The sequence below is a fragment of the Sphaeramia orbicularis genome, chromosome 19 (assembly GCF_902148855.1).
Source record: "Sphaeramia orbicularis chromosome 19, fSphaOr1.1, whole genome shotgun sequence".
Classification (NCBI taxonomy): domain Eukaryota; kingdom Metazoa; phylum Chordata; class Actinopteri; order Kurtiformes; family Apogonidae; genus Sphaeramia; species Sphaeramia orbicularis.
The window spans coordinates 23,026,363-23,047,475 of record NC_043975.1 but is presented as its reverse complement, the minus strand read 5'-3'; the positions used below and the strand labels follow the sequence as shown (position 1 = coordinate 23,047,475).

Genomic DNA, 21,113 nt, shown 5'->3' with positions numbered 1-21,113 from the left:
CTGTTTATTTTACTGGTCTGGCCCAGTTCAGATCATACTGGGCTGAATGTGGCCCCTGAACTAAAATAAGTTTGACACCCCTGATGTAGATGTTCATAATAACTGAGATTAAAGTTGAGGATTATTATATTAAAACAGAAAACTGAAGAAAAAGTAACTTTTTCAGCAAAATATCAATAACTGAAGTGTCTCCATCCACTGTTATTGATCCAACACCATGGGTTTTACTTTTGAATCAATGTTGTAGAAGATGATGGTGTTTCCATGGTAACTACAGAGCCTCTGAATGTCTAAATGGGTCATATCTGATGACCATGAAAAGATGACAAACTGCATTTTACAACAATTATTTACATGTACTGATAGGATTAGTGGATCGACAGGTATTAAACAGTTCAGATCAGTAGATGCTTTTGATCGTCAGAGGATGTTTGGGTCTTCATGGGTTAAAATCCTGTACCCCTTCCTCAATTTTCACTTCAAAGCGGTGAAACATATCTCTCCCTGAGTATAATAACCATTCTTCACCCTCTTAACCCTGTCGAGGCCTGTCTATCACATCTGAAACCAGATTCCATTTGTCTCAATTGCAGCGCTCCAATCAATAACCCATTAAAATACCCGGGGCCGCGGGTGCAGCAGCTGTTGACACTTCACTCCTCTTTTCCTTAAACACAGCAGCGCCAAACTCGGCAGGAGGATTGGTTTACGAATTCTTCGTGTTTGGCTTGTGAAGGAAAACACTCACCCGACGGTCTGGCCTCGATGACATAGCGAGTGATGGGAGCGCGTCCTGGGTCTCCGCTGGTCCACTGGATGGTCAGGGCTGAACCGTGTCGGGTAATAAATGGCTCACCAGGGGGTCCCGGGGCTCCTGAAGAGGACGCATAAAGGGTTATTTTGAGTTTTCAGTTTACTGTGTCAGTCTGCAGTGTATTTTACACCAGAATACAAACCCTTAAGTATCTGTTATATCGATATTATTATTAACATGTGCAACAGTGTGAATAAATATGACACTCCTATAACTGTTATGTCATATAACTGTATGTTAATATCAGCTCAATCTGTACATTATGCCATTACCCACCTGTCTAATATGTCTAAAATCTGTGTATCATATCTGTACTACTCAAAGATATCCATTTAATTGTCTATTAACATAGTAATTGTACTTTAATACTGTATACTGTGATTTGTTTATCAATCTGTATATAATAATCTGTACGATATATTTATAGCATATCCTGTGTATTTCTAAATTGCATTTCGTTACCTTGTACTTGTTCATGTGTAATGACAATAAAGTTGAATCTAATCTAATCTAATATATTTTAATTTAGTCTAATCTATTCTAATCTATTTTAATCTAAACCAGTAAAATCTGATCTCATCTGATCCAATCTAATCTGATCTAATCTGATCCAATCCAAAATAATGTGATCTAATCCAATCCAATCTAATCTAATCTAATCTAATTTGATCCAATCAGTATAATCTGATCTAATCTGATCTAGTCTAATCTAATCTAATGTAATCTAATTTGATCCAATCTAATCTAATTGAATCTAATTTGATCCAATCCAATATAATCTAATCCAATCTAATCATCTAATCCAATTTGATCTAATATAATCTGATTTAATCTAATCTATTTTGATCTAAACCAGTATAATCTGATCTCATCCAATCCAGTCTAATTTGATTTAATCTAATTCGATCCAATCCAATCTAATCTGATCTAATCTGATCCAATCCAAAATAATGTGATCTAATCCAATCCAGTCTAATCTAATCCAATTTGATCCAATCAATATAATCTGATTTGATCTAGTCTAATGTAATTTAATCTAATCTAATTTGATCCAAACAATCTAATCTGATCTAACCGAATCTCATCTAATCTAATCCAATATAATCTGATCTAAAACAATCTAATCATCTAATCTAATCTGATGTGATCTGATCTAATCTAATCTAATTTGATCCAATCAGTCTAATCTGATCTAGTCTAATCTAATCTAAGATAATTTGATCCAATCTAATCAAATCTAATTTGATCCAATCCAATATAATCTGATCTAATCCAATCTAATCATCTAATCCAATTTGATCTAATCTAATCTGATTTAATCTAATCTAATCTATTTTGATCTAAACCAGTATAATCTGATCCCATCCAATCTAATCTGATCTAATCTAATTTGATCCAATCCAATCTAATCTGATCTAATCTAATCTGATCCAATCCAAAATAATGTGTTCTAATCCAATCCAGTCTAATCTAATCTAATTTGATCCAATCAGTATAATCTGATCTGATCTAGTCTAATGTAATTTAATCTAATCTAATCTAATCTAATTTGATCCAAAAAATCTAATCTGATCTAACCGAATCTAATCTAATCCAATATAATCTGATCTAATCTAACCTAATCTAACATAATTTGATCCAATCCAATCCAATCTGATCTAATCCAACCTAATCATCTAATGTAATCTAATCTAATCTAATCTAATCTAATCTAATCTAATCTAATCTAATCTAACTCCGCTGCAGACTCCAGTACTCAGTAAATCTCCATGAAAACCTGCTGTAGTGATGTAACCTGTAAATACTGAAACAGAAACAGTGTGATGTTTGGTAAAAAAAAAAAAAAAAAAAAAAAGGATGAACACCCAGTTTTTCCTTCAGCTTTCATTGTCCTCAGCATCGAGCCTGAGTAAAAACCAGTAAATAAAGATGGAAATAGAACTATTGTGCACATTTTCTTGCCTTTCAACTCATAAAAACGGCTGTTTTTACTGTTGTTGGTCTCACACAGCATGGAATGAGTGACAAATGCAGACCACAAATAACAATAATGACATTTTACTGTTCTATCAAATGGACATTATATGCTTATGGTGGACCTCATTGACAAGAACAGTACAACTCTGCTGCATCTGTAGTCTGCTCCAAGAGTTGGGAGGTGTATTTGTGATGTGTAATATGCTAAGAATCACAAATAACACTCCATCTTCTTACATCTGATAACCATTAGATTACTTTTCCAACAAATGTGAAGCTAAAAAATCCTAAAAAACTACACATTTAAACAAACACTGTGCAGTAAAAACAGGTATTTTCTGACTTTCTGACTGAAAACGTAGAATTTCCATCACTGAAAGACTTTCTTTTCATGATGACATCTCTATCTGCCTTGGCCTGTATGGCTGATACATCCTATATGGAAGCTTTTTATAGAAAAGCATATATTCAGATGTAGAGTCTTTGTAATCACAAATCACCAACATTTTGATCGGTAATAGTTTTCCTCAGAAATGGTAATGTGTTCAGATAACTGCCTACGAGGCTGCAGATATAGCGTAGATATGCTTTTACATTGGAAACTGCAGGGCTGACATTTATAGATCAACCTATGGGTGATTTATGCTAAATGTTAAATATTCATATATGAACAGAGTATTCTGTCTGTCGTCTGCGTTCATTATGTGCACATTTCTGTACGTCTTCTGGGAGTTTACCCAAACACAGGAAACAAAGCAGTACCGCTGGAAATCGCAGGGTAAGTGTTGAGATTTGAAGAGAATCATTTCCAGAAAAGGCCGAGCTTTTTGGAAAAATGACGATGTGAGTTGGTGAGAAACTACTGACACATTTATGACAACTAATATTCTCAATTGTTTCTCCTTCTCCTTCTTCTCTCAAGAAACTCTACTCGTCTTGGTAATATTTGGCCAGTATGTTAATTCAGTAGGGGTGTGTACTGGAAAGAATCTGTCGATACGATACAAATCACAAAACTAGGATCACAATACAATATATCAAAATATATCGTGATTAGGGATGTAACAATATGAAAATTTCATATCATGGTTATTGTGAACAAAATTATCCCGGTTATCATTATTATTGCAGTATTGTTGAAATTGTGCTTAAAATGTTGAAAAAGTACTTATATACACACTGAAATACAAGTTGTATTAAAAATAAATAAATAAATAAATAAAATAATCAACACAATGTACCCTCTGTTGCAGAAACATTCAAATATTAACCCTTAGCGGTCTGAGGCTATTTTGTCCGTTTTTCAGTCCTTTTGATTTTGCCTTTATATACTATATAAACAAATGTTTATATACCCATGTTTGGGATCTTTTTTTTCAGCACAATTTAATTTATATCAACTGTCTTTTATTTTTTCATTTTAACCTACTATAAAAACATGAAAGGCCAAAACACACACACAAAAAAAATATAATATAATATAATATATAAAATCTGATTTGAAAAATGAACATAATTTATTGCATAAATAACACAAAGATACTTAACGAACCTTTTCAAAGACTTTAAAACTGAATATTGGTTCCAATAAAATTAAAATTGTAATAAATTAAAGCTACACTCAAATATTTGACATAAAAGCTGATCTTTACGTAGGTATTTTCTCCAGAAAAGTGCGGTAATCAAACACGATTATCGTGATAATTAGTATTTAAACAGTAATACTAACCATCAGTAATTTTACCGCGGTTTATCGTTATACCGGTAATCGTTACATCCCTAATCGTGACACTGTTAAAAAGGCAATTTTTTGTTTCTTTCTTTTTTTAAATGATTATTTCCTTGAATAATTGAATTACACCAGAAACATGCATAAATACTAAACAGATTTTTATTTGATCACAACAAGATCTAATGCTATATCACAAAATTTTCCTCTGTTAAAACTTAAATTATGTTTTACAGACATTACAGTTTAAGTTCCTGTTCAAATGTTCATATTCTATTAGTTCATATCTAACATCATAACATTATTTTTGTGCAATCCCAACAAAGGAACTAACATTATTTAATAAAAGAGTGTTAAAGAATAATAAATGAAATATATACAAAAAAGAAAAACTAAAAAACTAAAATGAACCTCCTCAATATCTGCATTTGAATAAATACCAAAAAATATCTACACAGTACTTTTTAATATCGATACAGTATTGTGAAATGAAATATTGCGATATATTGCAGAACCGATATTTTCCTCCACCCCTATAATTCAGAGCGGCAAAATTGACAACTGGGGTTAACAATTTCTAAACTATTTTTGTACAGCCTCATGCTGATAATATCCAGTGATATCTTCATTGACTTCTATGAGCTCCAGAAGACACTGCTCCATGTCGGCCGCTATTATTGTTCTCAAACAGGAAATGCCTGCCAGAAGATATCGAAACCATGGAAACAACTATGCTCAGAGGAGTTTTATCTTTATAACCAGCCAATACCAGCACTACTGCCACCTTCTGATTTGGAGGAGAAACTACAACACTTTCTCAAAACGCTGCCACTACAGTACGCTCAAGCACAAGAGCACATAACGCTATCATCAGAAATGGCGTACCCAAACTGCAAAAATCAAAATCTTACTGAGTGTATTTTTCTCATTTCTAGCGAAAATATCTCATCACACTTAAAATAAGACAATCACCTAAAGAGTAACTTTTCAGTGAGATATAAGAACTTATTTTTAGACAATAGATCTTGAATTTACATACAAATTAAGCAATAGAATGTGCTTAATTCAAGATTTTTTTTTTGCTTAATTCAAGATTTTTTTTTTTTCTTAATTCAAGCAAAAAAATCTCCCAATGGAACAAATGAAAATTATCTTGATAACATTTCTTGAAATAAGATTTTCAAGATCTATTGTCTAAAAATAAGTTCTTATTTCTCACTTACAAGTTCCTCTTTAGGTGATTATGTCTTATTTTAAGTGTGATGAGATATTCTGACTAGAAATGAGAAAAATATACCTGGTAAGATTTAGATTTTTACAGTGTACATGACTCAGAGCTACGTGCAACCATAAATTCAGCTTTACACTCCTGTCAGAAACCCATGTATGGTTGCTCGTACCTTCTCCCGGACCGGTGGTGATGTTGGCCTCCACCTCGGGCCCATAGATGAAGGTCTTGGCCCTGATGCGGAAGTTGTACGTGATTCCGTCCGCCAGGTCTTTGATCTTCAACCAGAGTGGGCCGCTCCCCTTCACGTCCACTGTCACTGTCTTACTGACGCCTGGGGGGGAGGGGGAGTGAAGACAGTCGGCACAGGCCACTGAAGACTCTAGACAAACACACCACATTTAGAGCAGGTCTTACACAGGCCAGGCAACATGGAGAGCAAACTCAAGACAGGCCGACACACACACACATACATACACACACACACACACACACACACACATACCAGTAATGGAATTAGTAGTGGGAAAAATGCTTTTATTTTGGCAATGCAGTCATGTATTTGTGATAAAAGTAAAAAAAAAACATGTCAGAAATGTGATAATGAGCAGTTAAAGTCAAGGTAACGCTTTGCTAAAAGCTCTGAAAAATGCACACTATAAGATTCCGAGTTAAAAGCTTAGAAGTAAATTGTACATCGGCTTTCGTTTTAGTATTTTTTTTTGTTAGATCTTGTAGTGTGCATGAATCCTTTATAAAAGCCAGCAGCCATTTTGTGCAAAAAGAGGTAAAAATGTGGGGTTAAAAACAAAAGACTTACCGTCCACCGGCGTGCAGGGTTCGTAGATAAGACGGTAACCCTCTATTATACCGTTGGGAAAGGTGGGCTCGCCCCAGGACACGTTAACCGAGGTGGTGGTCAGTTCACTGAAGTGGATGAAGCTGGGAGCACTGGGAGCTGGAACACAGAGGTAACATGAACAGAGAGTTTTAGTTTAATATTATCTAATGAACCCATAAAGACCCAAACAGCCACTGGTGACCAAAATCATCTACCGATCCAAACCGTTTAATAACTTCTGATTCACTAATCCTATCAATACATGTAAATAATTGGTGTAAAATACAGTTTGTCTTCTTTTCATGGTCATCAGATGTTTAGAGGCTCTGAAGTTACCGTGGAAACCATCATCTTTGTCATCTTCTACAACATTGATTCGCCAGAAAAATCCATAGAGTTTGATTAATGACAGTGGATCTAGACACTTGTTTTATGTTCAGTTAATGATATATTTTGCGGATGAAGTCACTTTTTCTTCAGTTTTCTCAGTTTCTGATATAACAATCCTCAACTTTATATAGGAAAGTAACTGATTTTCCCTTTAAAAATGCAAAATGCAGAGGATAATATTATAATAAATGGCGATAAAACACTTCAGAAAGGTTACAAAGAGAGAAAAATTCATTTTTGTAATTGCCACAAAAGTAACACTGGGTCTTTAGGGGTTAATGTTGAAACCTTTTACTTCTTAAAACTACAACTGCGTGTATTAGAACATCACAAAAATGCAGTTGAAAATCACTTTGACCGAGGCCACACTAGTTCATTGCCCATTCTAGTCTCTTGGCTAAATTCCTATTTGTCTATTATGTGACTCCACTTTGCTAGATACACAGTTTTCCTTTCAGTTTGAAACCTTATTGTGCAGGAGTTGAAACAAAGGCTCTTTGTCTAGTAAAAGATGGGATAACTATCTCTCCAGTGCTCTGCCCTCCCCCTCTTTCATTCGTCTTGTCATACGCTCAGGCAAAATAGAAACAGAACGGAATGCAGAGAGAAACTAAGTAAGAAGGAAAAAGAAACAGAAAGAAACAGCACAAAAAAAATAGAAAGGAAAACAAAGAGGAATGAATTAAACAAACAGTGTTTTGACATTTTGGAAATAGAGCGTTGGCAGACAGAAACAGCACAGAGGAGCAACGAGCTGCTGACAAAATGTTGAACTAAATGATCAAATACAGATCAGATATTTTAAAATGATATTAAGTTTTGGTAATAATACCTCTGAAATGTTATACACAGAAAGGAATGCAGTACTGGAACTGCTTCCATACTCTGGCCTTAATGAATGTCAATTAAAACACCTTCAGTGGTGCTAACAAAATACGCTAGCTACTGTTAGCTAGCTTAGCAAACAGTTGTTAGGAAACGCTGAAAAATACAGTCATACTCATGTTCTATAGTGTTTAGTCAGCCTCAAATTATACAAAACTGACTAATTTACAGTTAATATGGATAATTCCAAGCACAAAAAAAAAGAAAAAAAAGAAAGGAAAACAAAGACGAAATAATTAAACAAACAGTGGTTTGACATTTTGGAATTAGAGCGTTGGCAGACAGAAACAGCACAGAGGAGCAATGAGCTACTGACAAAATGATGAACTAAATGATCAGATATAGATTTTAAAATGATATCAAGTTTTGGTAATAATACCTCTGAAATGTTATACACAGAAAGGAATGCAATATTGGAACTGCTTCCATGCTCTGGCCTTAATGAATGTCAATTAAAACACCTTCAGTGGCGCTAATAAAATATGCTAGCTACTGTTAGCTAGCTTAGCAAACAGTTGTTAGCAAACAATGAAAAATACAGTCATACTCATGTTCTATAGTATTTATTCAGCCTCAAATAATACAAAACTGCCTATTTTAAAGTTGATATGGATAATTCTGAGCACAAAAAAAAACAAAACAAAAAAAAAAACAAAGGAAAACAAAGACAAATTAATTAAACAGTGGTTTGACACATTGGAAATACAGCTTTAGCATACAGAAACAGCACAGAAGAGCAACAAGCTACTGACAAAATGATGAGTGAAATAATTAGTCAGATACAGAGCAGATATTTTAAAATGATAATATACATTTTTGGTAATAATACCACTGAAATTTTATACACAGAAAGGACTGCAGTATTGGCGCTACTTCCATAGTCTGGCTTCAATGAATGTCAATTAAAACACCCTCAGCTGTGCTAACAAAAGATGCTAGCTACTGTTAGCTAGCTTAGCAAACAGTTGTTAGCAAACAATGAAAAATACAGTCATACTCATGTTCTATAGCATTTATTCATCCTCAAAATAATTCACAACTGCCTGGATAACTATGAGCACCAAAAAAAAAAAAAAAAAAAGGAAAGGAAAACAAAGACAAATGAAATAAATAAACAGATAAAAGAGAATGAAATGTGGTTTGACGTTTTGGAAATAGAGCATTAGCATACAGAAACAACACAGAGGAGCAACGAGCTACTGACAAAATGACAAAGTAAATGATCAGTCAGGTACAGATCAGATATTTTAAAGTGATAATATCAAGTTTTGGTAATAATACCTCTGAAAAGTTATACGCAGAAAGGACTGCAGTATCAGAGCTACTTCCATCGTCTGGCCTTAATGAATGTCAATTAAAACACCTTCAGTTGTGCTAACAAAATATGCTAGCCTCCATTAGCTAGCTCAGCAAACAGTTGTTAGCAAACAATGACAAACACAGTCATACTCATGTTCTATTCATGTGGTGTATAGTATTCATTCAGCCTCAAATAAATACACAACTGCCAAATTTAAAAGGTAATAATGGATAATTATGAGCACCAACAAAAAAAAAAAAAGAAAAAAAAAAGGAACAAAGACGAATGAATTAAATAAAGAGAAACAGATGAAAAAGAATGAAAGGTGGTTAGACGTTTTGGAAATAGAGCATTGGCAGACAGAAAGCACAAAGTGGTTTTTATACTCTCCACTTTTCAAACATAATATGAGATTCAGCGAATCACTCCGGAGCGGGGTTTGCTGATTAGGAACTTATGCTCAGTGTGTGGTTCTGCTAACATTGTTTGGCATGCTGACAGCAACGATTAGCATCATCCTCACATCAAATTTTTTCCTCATGGTCGACTCGTCCTCGTGGAGAAAACTCTAGCACAATCACATAAAGGTGATGAATGAACACGTATGTGCACGCTTTAATTCATCTTGCTTAGATATATCTACCCATTATCCCATTTATCCTCAGCTCTTCCTTTTTTCCCTCTCTGTTCTTCTCTCCATAATATGATAATTTATAACACGCAGTGGTATTTGTTTTCCAGTTCTGTCTGACTGCTTTAACCCTTTATCGGGCAAGAGACCCTTTTTGGGTAATTTCTGCATACATTACAAGACAGTGACAGCAACAGTTCCAGTGAGGACAGTGAGTCCACAATCTCAGGTCCAATGTGGTCTACAGGGTCTGTATGGTCCACCTCTGCATGAACAGTGAGTGTACCTGCTTTGTTAGGTACCATGAAGTAATGGTACTAATGTAAGGAATGATGTTCAAAGGGACAATGTGGATGTGGACAGGGGTCTGGATCAGCACTGATGTTGGAATGTTCTAAAAGTGGTGTTCTAATGTTCTAAAATACATGTTCTTAGCACCTTACATGTGATTTTCTTGTATTATATATAAATATATATATATATGTATATATATACACATATATATATATATATATACACACATATATATATATATATATATATATATATATATATATATACTTATTGGATTTTGTTTTTTTTTTTTGCCACATATGGGTAAGAAACCAAATGTGGTAACTTCAACGACCTTGATTTTCCATATAATACACTAGAAAAGCACCTGGAGAGCATAGACCTCTGCCAAATTTGTTCCTTGTGCCAGTATCAGCATTTCCCGAAAATTCCATTCAAATCTGTCCATAACTTCTTCAGTTATCTTGCTAACAGATAACATTCCTTGGCAGAGGTAAAAATTTTGAAAAATTTCATAAAAGTAATAAAGTCTTGTTATGTCCTCCAATGACATGCTAAGGGTATATATATATATATATATATATATATATATATACTAAAATCGTAAATAACGGGCGCAAATTTGCTTGCTCATGTTAAAATGCGTGTGCTATTTAAATACCGCCCTATTTAAATGATGATTTTGCGTGTGCTACCGGTTGTCGTCATGGAAACAGTACACTGGAAAAGCTGTTCTGAGATACACCAGCACTAATGGCAAAAGTGCGGTGGAATGACCCAGACGCACAGAAATGTAACGTTGGAGGAGTTTAGTCATAGAAAGTATTACATGACTCCTCCTTGTGACTGACCCCAAATCATCCCCTGGTTCATGTAGAAGTTCTAAAATGACATTGCTGGGTAGGCGATACGTCTCAATAACTTTTTTTTTTTTTTGTCATTACAAAAATGGTGATGTGATCAGAACAGATTGCCTTTGGTTGTGCCTATGCCGCCGCCTCGCCAGTTTTTCGTGAAGCTGTGCCAGGTAAAACGTGCCAAAATATAGACCTAAAACTAGAAGCACTTGGAGGGCGCAGACCTCCGCCAAGGCAAATCAGTGCCCCGGATTTGGATGAAAATTTCACGAAATGTTGATACTGGCACAAGGAACAAATGATTAAATTTTGGTGGTGATCGGGGGTGGTAGGGGGCACGGGGGCCCACTGATCTGCCTTGGCGGAGGTCTACGCTGTCTTTTGTAGAAAAGCACTCGGAGAGCGCAGACCTCCGCCAAGGCAGATCAGTGGGCCCCCGTGGCACCCCCACACCTCCACCAACCCCGATCACCACCAAAATTTAATAATTTGTTCCTTGTGCCAGTATCAACATTTCCTGAAAATTTCATCCAAATCCGTCCATAACTTTTTGAGTTATCTTGCACACAAACAGACAGACAAACAAACCAACTCCAACAAAAGCATAACCTCGTTGGCGGAGGTAATCAGCCACGGCAATGAGTTTCAAGTTTGGTAAATCACATTCAGCATGCTAAAGAAAAATATGCATCTACTACTCCCAATAATTTTTCACATTCTGGCAGAAACGCCTGTATTGCATATTCATCAAGGCAAACACGCTAAATTTTGCCCATTTGAGAGACACAACCCTTGGTGTGTCCTGTTAGTACAAAAGCTTCAACATGTTTTTGCACGTGTAGTCAAGTTTGCGCATGTTTTTACATGTGTAAACCTTCAGTAAATCAGGTCAGGTTGAAATTTGGAATTTCAGTGTATTTCTATGAGTGCCCTATAAAGGGTTAAATGTTGTGCTCATCAAATCAGTACGTTGTATAATAAATCTGTCAACTGGTACGTGGTAGTACCTGCTTGTTGAGTGCGTCCTCTGGTTGGTGGGCTGCGAGGTCCATCCCCAGCAGCATTGAAGGGGGCTACGCTAATCATGTAGGTGGTGTACCCGGTGAGGTTCTTCAGTTTCACCCCTCCTTCTGGCATGAATAGAGTCCGCAGTCTCTCCGTCTCATTCTTACGCTGGAACTCCCAAAAGTAAACCTACATGGGAAAAGAGAGACATAAATAAATATTAATGTGTGTCTAAAGCTGATGTTCTGGGAATACAGCTACTTCTGTTGCTATAAATCTCAGGCCTATTTCAGACTCCCTTAAGGGAAAGATATGCAATTTCATTTTATTCACCATAAATGTTTTTTTGAGCAAGAGGCCCCTCTGGAAAACAGCACCGGCTGAACATCTTAAATGTAAAAATGTGCATTTAATGGAGATTACAAATAAATGTAGTCTCTTATGAGGCTGGATGTCTTAAAGGTAAAAAATGTGCATTTAATGGTGATTACAAATAAATGTAGTCTCTTATGAGCCGCAGCATAAATCAGTGTTTATGTAAGGGTAAAAAAAAAAAAAAAAAAAAGAAAAAAAGAACAGAATATTCCTATAGTGCATGAACACACAGGTTCATTTTAGTACCGGCAGTGTTTACGAACAATGTGAATCTCACCTTATAGCCTTGAATGTCTCCGTTCTGGGCGTCCACAGGGGGAGGGTCCCATGTCACATCCAGCTGGGTTGCAGTTGCAGACTGAATGGCCACGTTTTGAGGCGGTGCAGTGGGAACTATTAAAGAACATCACAGAAAATTAAACATATATCGAACCACAAGTGTAAAATGCACTGGCAGCACTTTGCATTAATGCTCAGTTTAGCTCAGTCCCGGGTCAATAATTTGTACAGTGTTACATAAAGTGGGATACATTACAGCAGCATAATACGGTAAATGCCACTTTCAAATGACTTTGCAGATAACACACTGATAATCACATGTCGTAATTTGTCAACACATCAACCTATATTAACACATTATTATCACTAACCCATTATCAATGTGTTGGTTCCATTTTTAACCTAAACATTGCACTGACAACATTGTAATCATTAGCGGGATACAATATTACTTCTGATTACTTCTGTAAGTCTGAAATGCAAAAGAGTGCTCATCCTATTAACAGCAGGTGGCGCCAGTTTAGTCTAGTATGCAATATATCAACAGTACTTGGAAACTTACATTGCAACATGTTTTCTTGCACTGCTTCATCAACATGCAGTGTTTCAGATGCTAATCCCAGTTAGCTATTAGCATGCTAGTGGTAGAAGCTAATAGATCAATAACAACAACACAGTGGTAACGTCTATTACATTATTTCTTTGCTTCATATTGGACTGAGGGCAGACTAGATGCCACGGTCACTCACTATTCTTCCTATTGTTACAAAGTGATAACATAACAAAGGATAATACGTCAATATATTTGCCTTAATGTTAGAAATGTTATTTCTTCACACCATGATGATAATTTTCATAATTTAAACAAGAAATATTAGAAATATCTCATTTATTGTCACCCTATTGCCACTCTCAATTAAAATGTTGCAGTAACCATTTTATTTTATCGATAGCGGCATTGTACTATACTTTTACTACATAGTTTGGAACATTGCCGACTTAATTTGATATTTTTTCCTACTATTACTAGCGCTGTACTCAAATGTTTCACTACTCTTATACTTGTTCACCTGGTAGACATCCGGTTTTCATTTTTAATATTACATTATATTATACAGCAGCGAGCAATAAGTAAATCCTGCAGAAGTTAACACTAAAAAAAATCTTTTTTTTATTATTACTTTAGGCCCATTCTGTTGCACATGACAAACCTGAGCATGTTTGCTGTAAAAAGGTCTAAAGTGGAATGGAATCTGGTCCTGCGCTAATCATTACACTTTGTTTTTACCCTGTTATATAAATTTCAGGCTAATATTACACAGAAACATCATTTTTTAAAAACTCTTGGCTGTTACTTCGGTAATTACAAGCATTATTACAACTTAATTTTCAAATTGTTGCCTCCTATTATACAGTCACGGAAAAAAAATTATTTGACCACCCCTTGTTTTCTTCAATTTCTTGTTCATTTTAATGCCTGGCACAACTAAAGGTAGATTTGTGTGGACAAATATTATGATAACAACAAAAATAGCTCATAAGAGTTTAATTTCAGAGCTGATATTTATCCATTTTCCATGTTTTCTTGATAATAACCAAAATCATTTCAGTTCTTACATCAATATCTATGGCATTGTACTGACAAAAACAGTGCTTTTAGGCATTCCATGTTTTCTTTTCTGTCTGTTTTAGTCACATGATACACACAGGAGTTAGTACTTGATTGCATAACCGTTGTTTCTGATGACTTTTGATGGTCTAATCATTTTTTCCTGCCTGTAATGTAAAATTCTACCAGTGTGTGTAGTTGAATTATCTCCTCGTTGCACAGGTGGATATTATGTCTAAGCAGAAAGTTGAGAAAGTACCATCACCCAAAGCTGTGTAACCTGCGCAGGAAAGCAGGTTGGCAGAAGCCACATGGAAAACACAAGGGATTTTGAAAACAAAAGAGAGCAGCAAAGCCCTCGATGCTTAAGTGTACATACCTGCCTCTCCCACAAACACCTCTTGTGGTGGGCTGTTTGGCCCCTCGCCCACAGCATTGTACACACTCATTCGGATCTCGTAGCGCTTGTGTTTGCTTAGCTCTGCGGGCAAAGTAAACAGGAATTAGGAGTTGAATTTCACACAAAATGCAGAATTGGATTTTAACCCGTAAAGACCCAAAAAGCCACTGCCGACCAAAACCATGTACTGAACTAAACTGTTTAATACCTTTTGATCCACTAATCCTATCAATACATGTAAATAATCGGTGTAAAATACAGTTTATCTTCAACAGATATGACCCATTTGGATGTTAAGAGGCTCCGTAGTTACCGTGGAAACACCATCATCTTCTACAACATTGATTCAACAGTAAAACCCCTGGAGTTTGATGAATAACAGTGGATGGAGACACTTGGTTTATGTTCAGTTAATGATTTATTTGACTGAAAAAGTCATTTTTTCCTCAATTTTCTCTGTTTTGATATAAGAACCTTTGTATTTATTCTGAACATCTACACAATCAGTAAATTAAATACAGAAAAATGGGTTCCTACAGGTTTCTATAAGTTAAATTCAAGACTTTTTAAGACTACTTAAAACAGAATTTAATGCCTATTTTACAGCCATATTGGCAAAAATTCAAGAGTTTTTAAAGTGTTTCATAAATTTTATACTTAAATTTTTATACTTTAAGTACATTTATTTCTACCTGCCTTTTCTTTTGCACTGGTGTGTTGCATATTGCTGCTGTGCAGGGTGGGGAAGCAAAATTTACAATGAACATTCAGTTGTTTTCTCTCAGCAGGCACTACGTCAATTGTTTTGAAACCAAACATATATTGATGTCATAATCATACCTAACACTATTATCCATACTTTTTCAGAAACTTTTGCCCATATGAGTAATCAGGAAAGCAAACGTCAAAGAGTGTGTGATTTGCTGAATGCACTCGTCACACCAAAGGAGATTTCAAAAATAGTTGGAGTGTCCATAAAGACTGTTTATAATGGAAAGAAGAGAATGACTATGAGCAAAACTATTACCAGAAAGTCTGGAAGATACTATTAAAGAAGAATGGGAGAAGTTGTCACCCGAATATTTGAGGAACACTTGAACAAGTTTCAGGAAGCGTGTGAAGGCAGTTATTGAGAAAGAAGGAGGACACATGGAATAAAAACATTTTCTATTATGTCAATTTTCTTGTGGCAAATAAATTCTCATGACTTTCAATAAACTAATTGGTCATACACTGTCTTTCAATCCCTACCTCAAAATATTGTAAATTTTGCTTCCCCACCCTGTATATTGTTATATTTCCCCATGGTGGGATCAATAAAGTCTTATCTTATTTAGGAAAATGCATATATTTACTCCAACGCTTTGGTTCCTACCGTTCTGAGTCACTTCTCAGCAGGAGCTGCAAAGTTAGCAATAATTGTTTCCTAATTTTTAATTGTCGGGTTGGAACAGATGGAACTGAGTCGACTTATGTTACTTTCTTTACAGCTTGGACATTTCCCAGATACATTTAAACACAAAACAGCTAACAAGTTTATGGTAACAAAACTTAAGACCTATCAAATCAAATTTAATACCTTTTAAAGACAGTATTAACCCATAAAGACCTGGACATTGACTTTCATCCAAAAGCATCTACTGATCTAAACTGTTGATCCATTAATCCTATCAATCCATGTAAATAATTGGTGTAAAATGCAGTTTGTCATCTTTTCATGGTCATCAGATATGACCCATTTGGTCATTCAGAGGCTCCATCATCTTCTACAACATCGATTCACCAGTAAAACCCATGGAGTTTGATAAATTACAGTGGATGGAGACACTTGTTTTATGTTCCCTTAATGATAGATTTTACTGAAAAAGTCACTTTTTCTTCAGTTTTTTTCTGTTTTGATATAATAACCTCTGACTTTACTTTGACCTTTTATGAACATCTACATGAAAAGTTAATTAAACATGGGAAAATACATGATTTCAATCAGAAAAAATCCTAATTCAGAAGATAATATTATAATAATGGTGATAAATCATTTAGGAAAGGTTAAATAGAGAGAAATAATCATTTCGGAAGTGCCACAAAAGTCACACAATGGATCTTTATGGGTTAAGAAATTAAAAGCAGATTTGTAAATTCAAGATTCTTAAGACTACTTAAGACCCTGCAGGAATCCTGATGATTTATGCTGAAAAAAGAGGATAATTTTGCAATAAATGGTGATAAATCACATAAGAAAGGTTAAATATAGAGAAAAAATTCATTTGGGAAGTGACACAAAAGTAGCACTGGGTCTTCATGGGTTAATATTTCTTCCCATGTCCCCTGTATGCTGCAGCTGTTTTCACATAATCCCCGACCCAAACACACACACAGAAAAAACCATGTTTTTCAACGCGTGACAAGGAATAAAAACCTTGGCCAAACAACGATTACAAGTTAATTAAAATTTTTCATGGTGTCACTTTAACATGGTAATCCAGGGCTGAAAGAGGTTGCTGAATGTGGCAATGTGGAGGTACAAAAGAAATATTTGACCATCTGTTTTTGTAGTGTTTATCCAAATAAAACTGATATTTGAGCCAAAGAATGTGTTGTCCAAGAATTTCTGTGTACGACTGCTTCTCTTGGCCTTGGTTAATGAGTTTGTATGATTGTATGAGCAGAAGCAGCCAAATGCTCTCCTCTCTCACTATTGTGGAACATATGGTCAGATCCAATATAAAGTTGTCATTTTTACCCAATACATTTGGGAACTACACTGCCACACAAAAAACAAAAGAAAGTCACACATGCAATGTTTCACAGCACCACCTTTGGTTTTCATTATAGGAGATATTCACTGGATTTAACTGAGCAAATAGTTCAGATCCTTCCATGGTAAGTACTGCAGTGGTTAAGAATGTTTCAGCTGTAACTACTTATTTAACCTTTAACCTCTCACGGCTCTAATGTCAAAAAGATCGGACAGTGCCAGCACTAATCAGGGTCATCAGGCTTGTGTCAGAATGGTTCAGGGTTATCATATTCACACATGGATTAGCCTCCATAAAGTCCAGACTCTAATTTTGGATGTGATGAAGACTTGATGCAATGGTCCGATTCTCCAACATCAATAATCAACAAGTGGTTCCAGGCACAACAAACCCCGCCCCTCGCAAATATTGTAGCTTATTCTGGCATCGATCCGGCTGATGTCATCATGTCTATGCATGTGCTGATGTCAGCATATCAATTGCCTCTATATATGTGCCAAGTTTGAAGTAATTTGAAGCAAAAGTGATGTTTTTATAGATATGTGAAATCTCGCCCATTATAAGTTAATGGGAGAACAAAAAAAGATGTAAAAAATTCACAAAAAAATTGAAATTTGGCCTATCTTTCTCAAAATGTAATCATACCTATTCTGGGTCACTGGCAATTGATAAACCAAATTTGGTAAGAATTCAAACAAGAGTTTTGCTGCTACAGACATTTGGAATTTTGCCCATTATAAGTAAATGGGGTAAAAAAGATTTTAAAAATTCATACAAATTTAAACTTTGACCTATTTTTCCCAAAATGTAATGACATTTATTCTGGGTCCCTGGAAATCTACAAACCACGTTTGGTATGAATTTAAGCAAGATTTTTGCTTCTACAGACATTTGAATTTTCACGCATTATAAGTAAACGGGAGAAGAAAAAAATGTAACAAAAATTCATAAAAAATTTGAACTTTGACCTATTTTTCTCAAAATGTAATCACATCTGTTCTGCGCCACTGGCAATCTATAAACCATTTTTGGTATGAATTTAAGCAAGATTTTTGCTGCTCCAGACATTTGAATTTTCGCCCATTATAAGTGAATGGGGAAAAAAAGATTTTAAAAATTCATATAAAATTTTAAATTTGACCCATTTTTCCCAAAATGTAATCACATCTATTCTGTGTCACTGGCAATCTATAAACCACATCTGGTATGAATTCAAGCAAGATTTTTGCTGCTACAGATGTTTGAAATTTCACCCATTATAAGTAAATGGGAGAAAAAAAAAGAGGTAAATAATTCATAAAAATTTTGAACTTTGATCTACTCTTCCCAAAATGTAACCACATCTACTCTGGGTCACTGGCAATCTATAAACCCAGTTTGGTATGAATTCAACCAACAGCTTTGCTGCTACAGACATTTGAAATTTTGCCCATTATAAGAAAATAGAGAAAAAAAAAAGATTTGAAAAATTCATTAAAAAATTTTTTACTTTGACCTACTTTTCCCAAAATGTAATGACACCTATTCTACGTCACTGGCAATCTATAAACCCAATTTGGTATGAATTCAACCAATAGTTTTGCTGCTACAGACATTTGAAATTTCACCCATTATAAGTAAATTGGGGAAAAAAAAGCTTTGAAAAATTCATAAAAAATTGAAACTTTGACCTACTTTTCCCAACATGTAACCCCATCTATTCTGGGTCACTGGCAATCTATAAACCAAATTTGGTAGGAATTCAAGCAATAGTTTTGCTGCTAGAGTATTAAAAAACAAACAATCAAAGAAACAAACCGAACCAAAGACAATACATAAAAAGTAATGCAACTATGGATAGAAAAAAAATATTATGAACCTTATTGTGACACTACGTAAGCTGAAAAAAGCAAAAAAAGATGTCACAGTGAATGTCTCCTGTAATCAAAACCAAAGGTGGTGCAGTGAAATATTGCATGTGTGTCTATTTTTTTGGCCAGGCAGTGTATATATCACTGGGTGCATGTGTGTGTGTTTTGTGAGAGACATAACACAACTTACTGTCCAGCTCATACTGAGTCATAGTTGAGTCACTCAGGTTTCTGATGCTGTACGGGGCTGCAGTAGGAAAGAAAGAAAGACAGACAGAAGAAAAGCAAATAAAAAACAAAAAAAAAATAGATGAGCATTTGAATGAGAGAGGGCAAAAAATGCATAAAGAAGATGAATACAATTTGAAGATGCTGCAGAGACAATTATATTAGTTTAAAAATCCAATATTTTCATTGGTGAGAAAGGATCACTTCTGTCAAAAAAAAAAAAAAATCCCACACAATCACAGTAATCATAGCTGCAGAGAGCCCCAGAATGACTCAACGAGAGTAAAATTATAGCCTAAGTTACACAGAGCAGTAGAAACAGAGCGGTTCCTGAGTAAACCTAATAACACCCTGCAGCTGATAGCTACTGATCTCAAGATGAAATGTTTTGCTGAGAAGTGTCAAGACCAGCGGGGAGATCTTAGAAACAGAACAGGCTTGTGTGAAAGTTTTCCTTTGAAGGAAATAACGCTGCTGCTGACACATAAAGCCTGTGTCGGCACAATAAACCGCCATAAACACCTTTAATTGGAATTTGTGTTAAGTCGCTTGAAATATTGACTTTTTCATTCTTGAATAATCTGTGTTAATATCAATTGTGGATATAAATAATTTTTTTTTTTTTTTTTCTCTCCCTGATTAATTTCTTTCCAAATCAGCAACAAAAACACAAGCTTAATCACAGTGGCATTTGAAAGCACCAGTCATTATTTTGGAGTGCAGAAGCAGAAGGTGGCACCCGTAATTAGTCTGACCTTCTACCGGCATGTGGATTCTGAGCAGTGCATCTTCTACTTAAATGCAGGAAAACCTTAAATATATCCCTCCTCACCAGTGAGGTCAGTCCAGGCAGATGAACCGGTGATGCTGCGAATGGAATAAGTTCGGAGGCGGTCGTACAGCAGCTCTCGGTATCTGATCCGAAAGCCGAGGAGGATTCCATTTATCTTTTCTTCAGCGGGAGGCTATGAGAAACACAGTGTTTAAAGTTTAAAGAGCAAAAAGTAGAGATACTTCAGCTGTAAAAAGAATGTGTGTTTCAATCACAGGGGTTCAATTATAGAACAGAAGACTTAAAGTGCACATAAATCAGTTTAAAGGAATATATAACATACAGTTTTTTTAAGAAATATAAGGATAAGGAACAACAGTTTAACCCAGGGGTGTCAAACACGCGGCCCGGGGGCCAAATCCGGCTCGCCAAAGGGTCCAATCTGGCCCGTGGGATGAATTTGTGAAATGCAAAAATTACACTGAAAATATTAACAATCAAGGATGTAAAAATAATTTTAGGTCAGTTAATTCTAAAGTGGATCAGAAGAGTAAAATACTATCATAATAAACTATAAATAATGAAAACTGTAAATTTGTCTCTTTGTTTTAGTGTAAAAAATGTAAAATTACACAAAAATGTTCACATTTACAGACTAGTCTTTTACTAAATAATGTGAATATCTGAAATGTCTGAAGAGAAGTATGTGGGATTTTAATAATATTCTCCCTGTTATTAAATGTTTGGTGTATTTGTAGATCCACTGTGATCTCTATGTTGTGATTCATGTGTATAAATGATAAACTAAGGCGTAATATTGTTAACACTGCACTTATTTTACGAAAGAATTTTCAGGTTGTTCATATTTGTTCATGTTATGTTCAAGTACAATT

General features: G+C 35.1%; 1 protein-coding gene across 4 annotated transcripts in view; it reads right to left on the bottom strand.

Annotated features, from left to right (window-relative positions):
* Window positions 1-21,113, bottom strand: part of sdk2b (sidekick cell adhesion molecule 2b) — a 922,804-nt gene that overhangs the window by 38,750 nt on the left and 862,941 nt on the right. For 3 of the 4 annotated variants that reach the window (XM_030121445.1, XM_030121446.1, XM_030121447.1), the window contains exons 33-40: window positions 20,281-20,413; window positions 19,411-19,467; window positions 14,594-14,695; window positions 12,604-12,719; window positions 11,954-12,140; window positions 6,569-6,706; window positions 5,921-6,130; window positions 749-874 (exon numbers count right to left, since the gene is read on the bottom strand). In XM_030121445.1, coding sequence (XP_029977305.1) covers window positions 749-874; window positions 5,921-6,130; window positions 6,569-6,706; window positions 11,954-12,140; window positions 12,604-12,719; window positions 14,594-14,695; window positions 19,411-19,467; window positions 20,281-20,413 — 1,069 coding nt within the window. The remainder of the gene's footprint in view (window positions 1-748; window positions 875-5,920; window positions 6,131-6,568; window positions 6,707-11,953; window positions 12,141-12,603; window positions 12,720-14,593; window positions 14,696-19,410; window positions 19,468-20,280; window positions 20,414-21,113) is intronic. The other variant, XM_030121448.1, reaches the window with a different exon arrangement.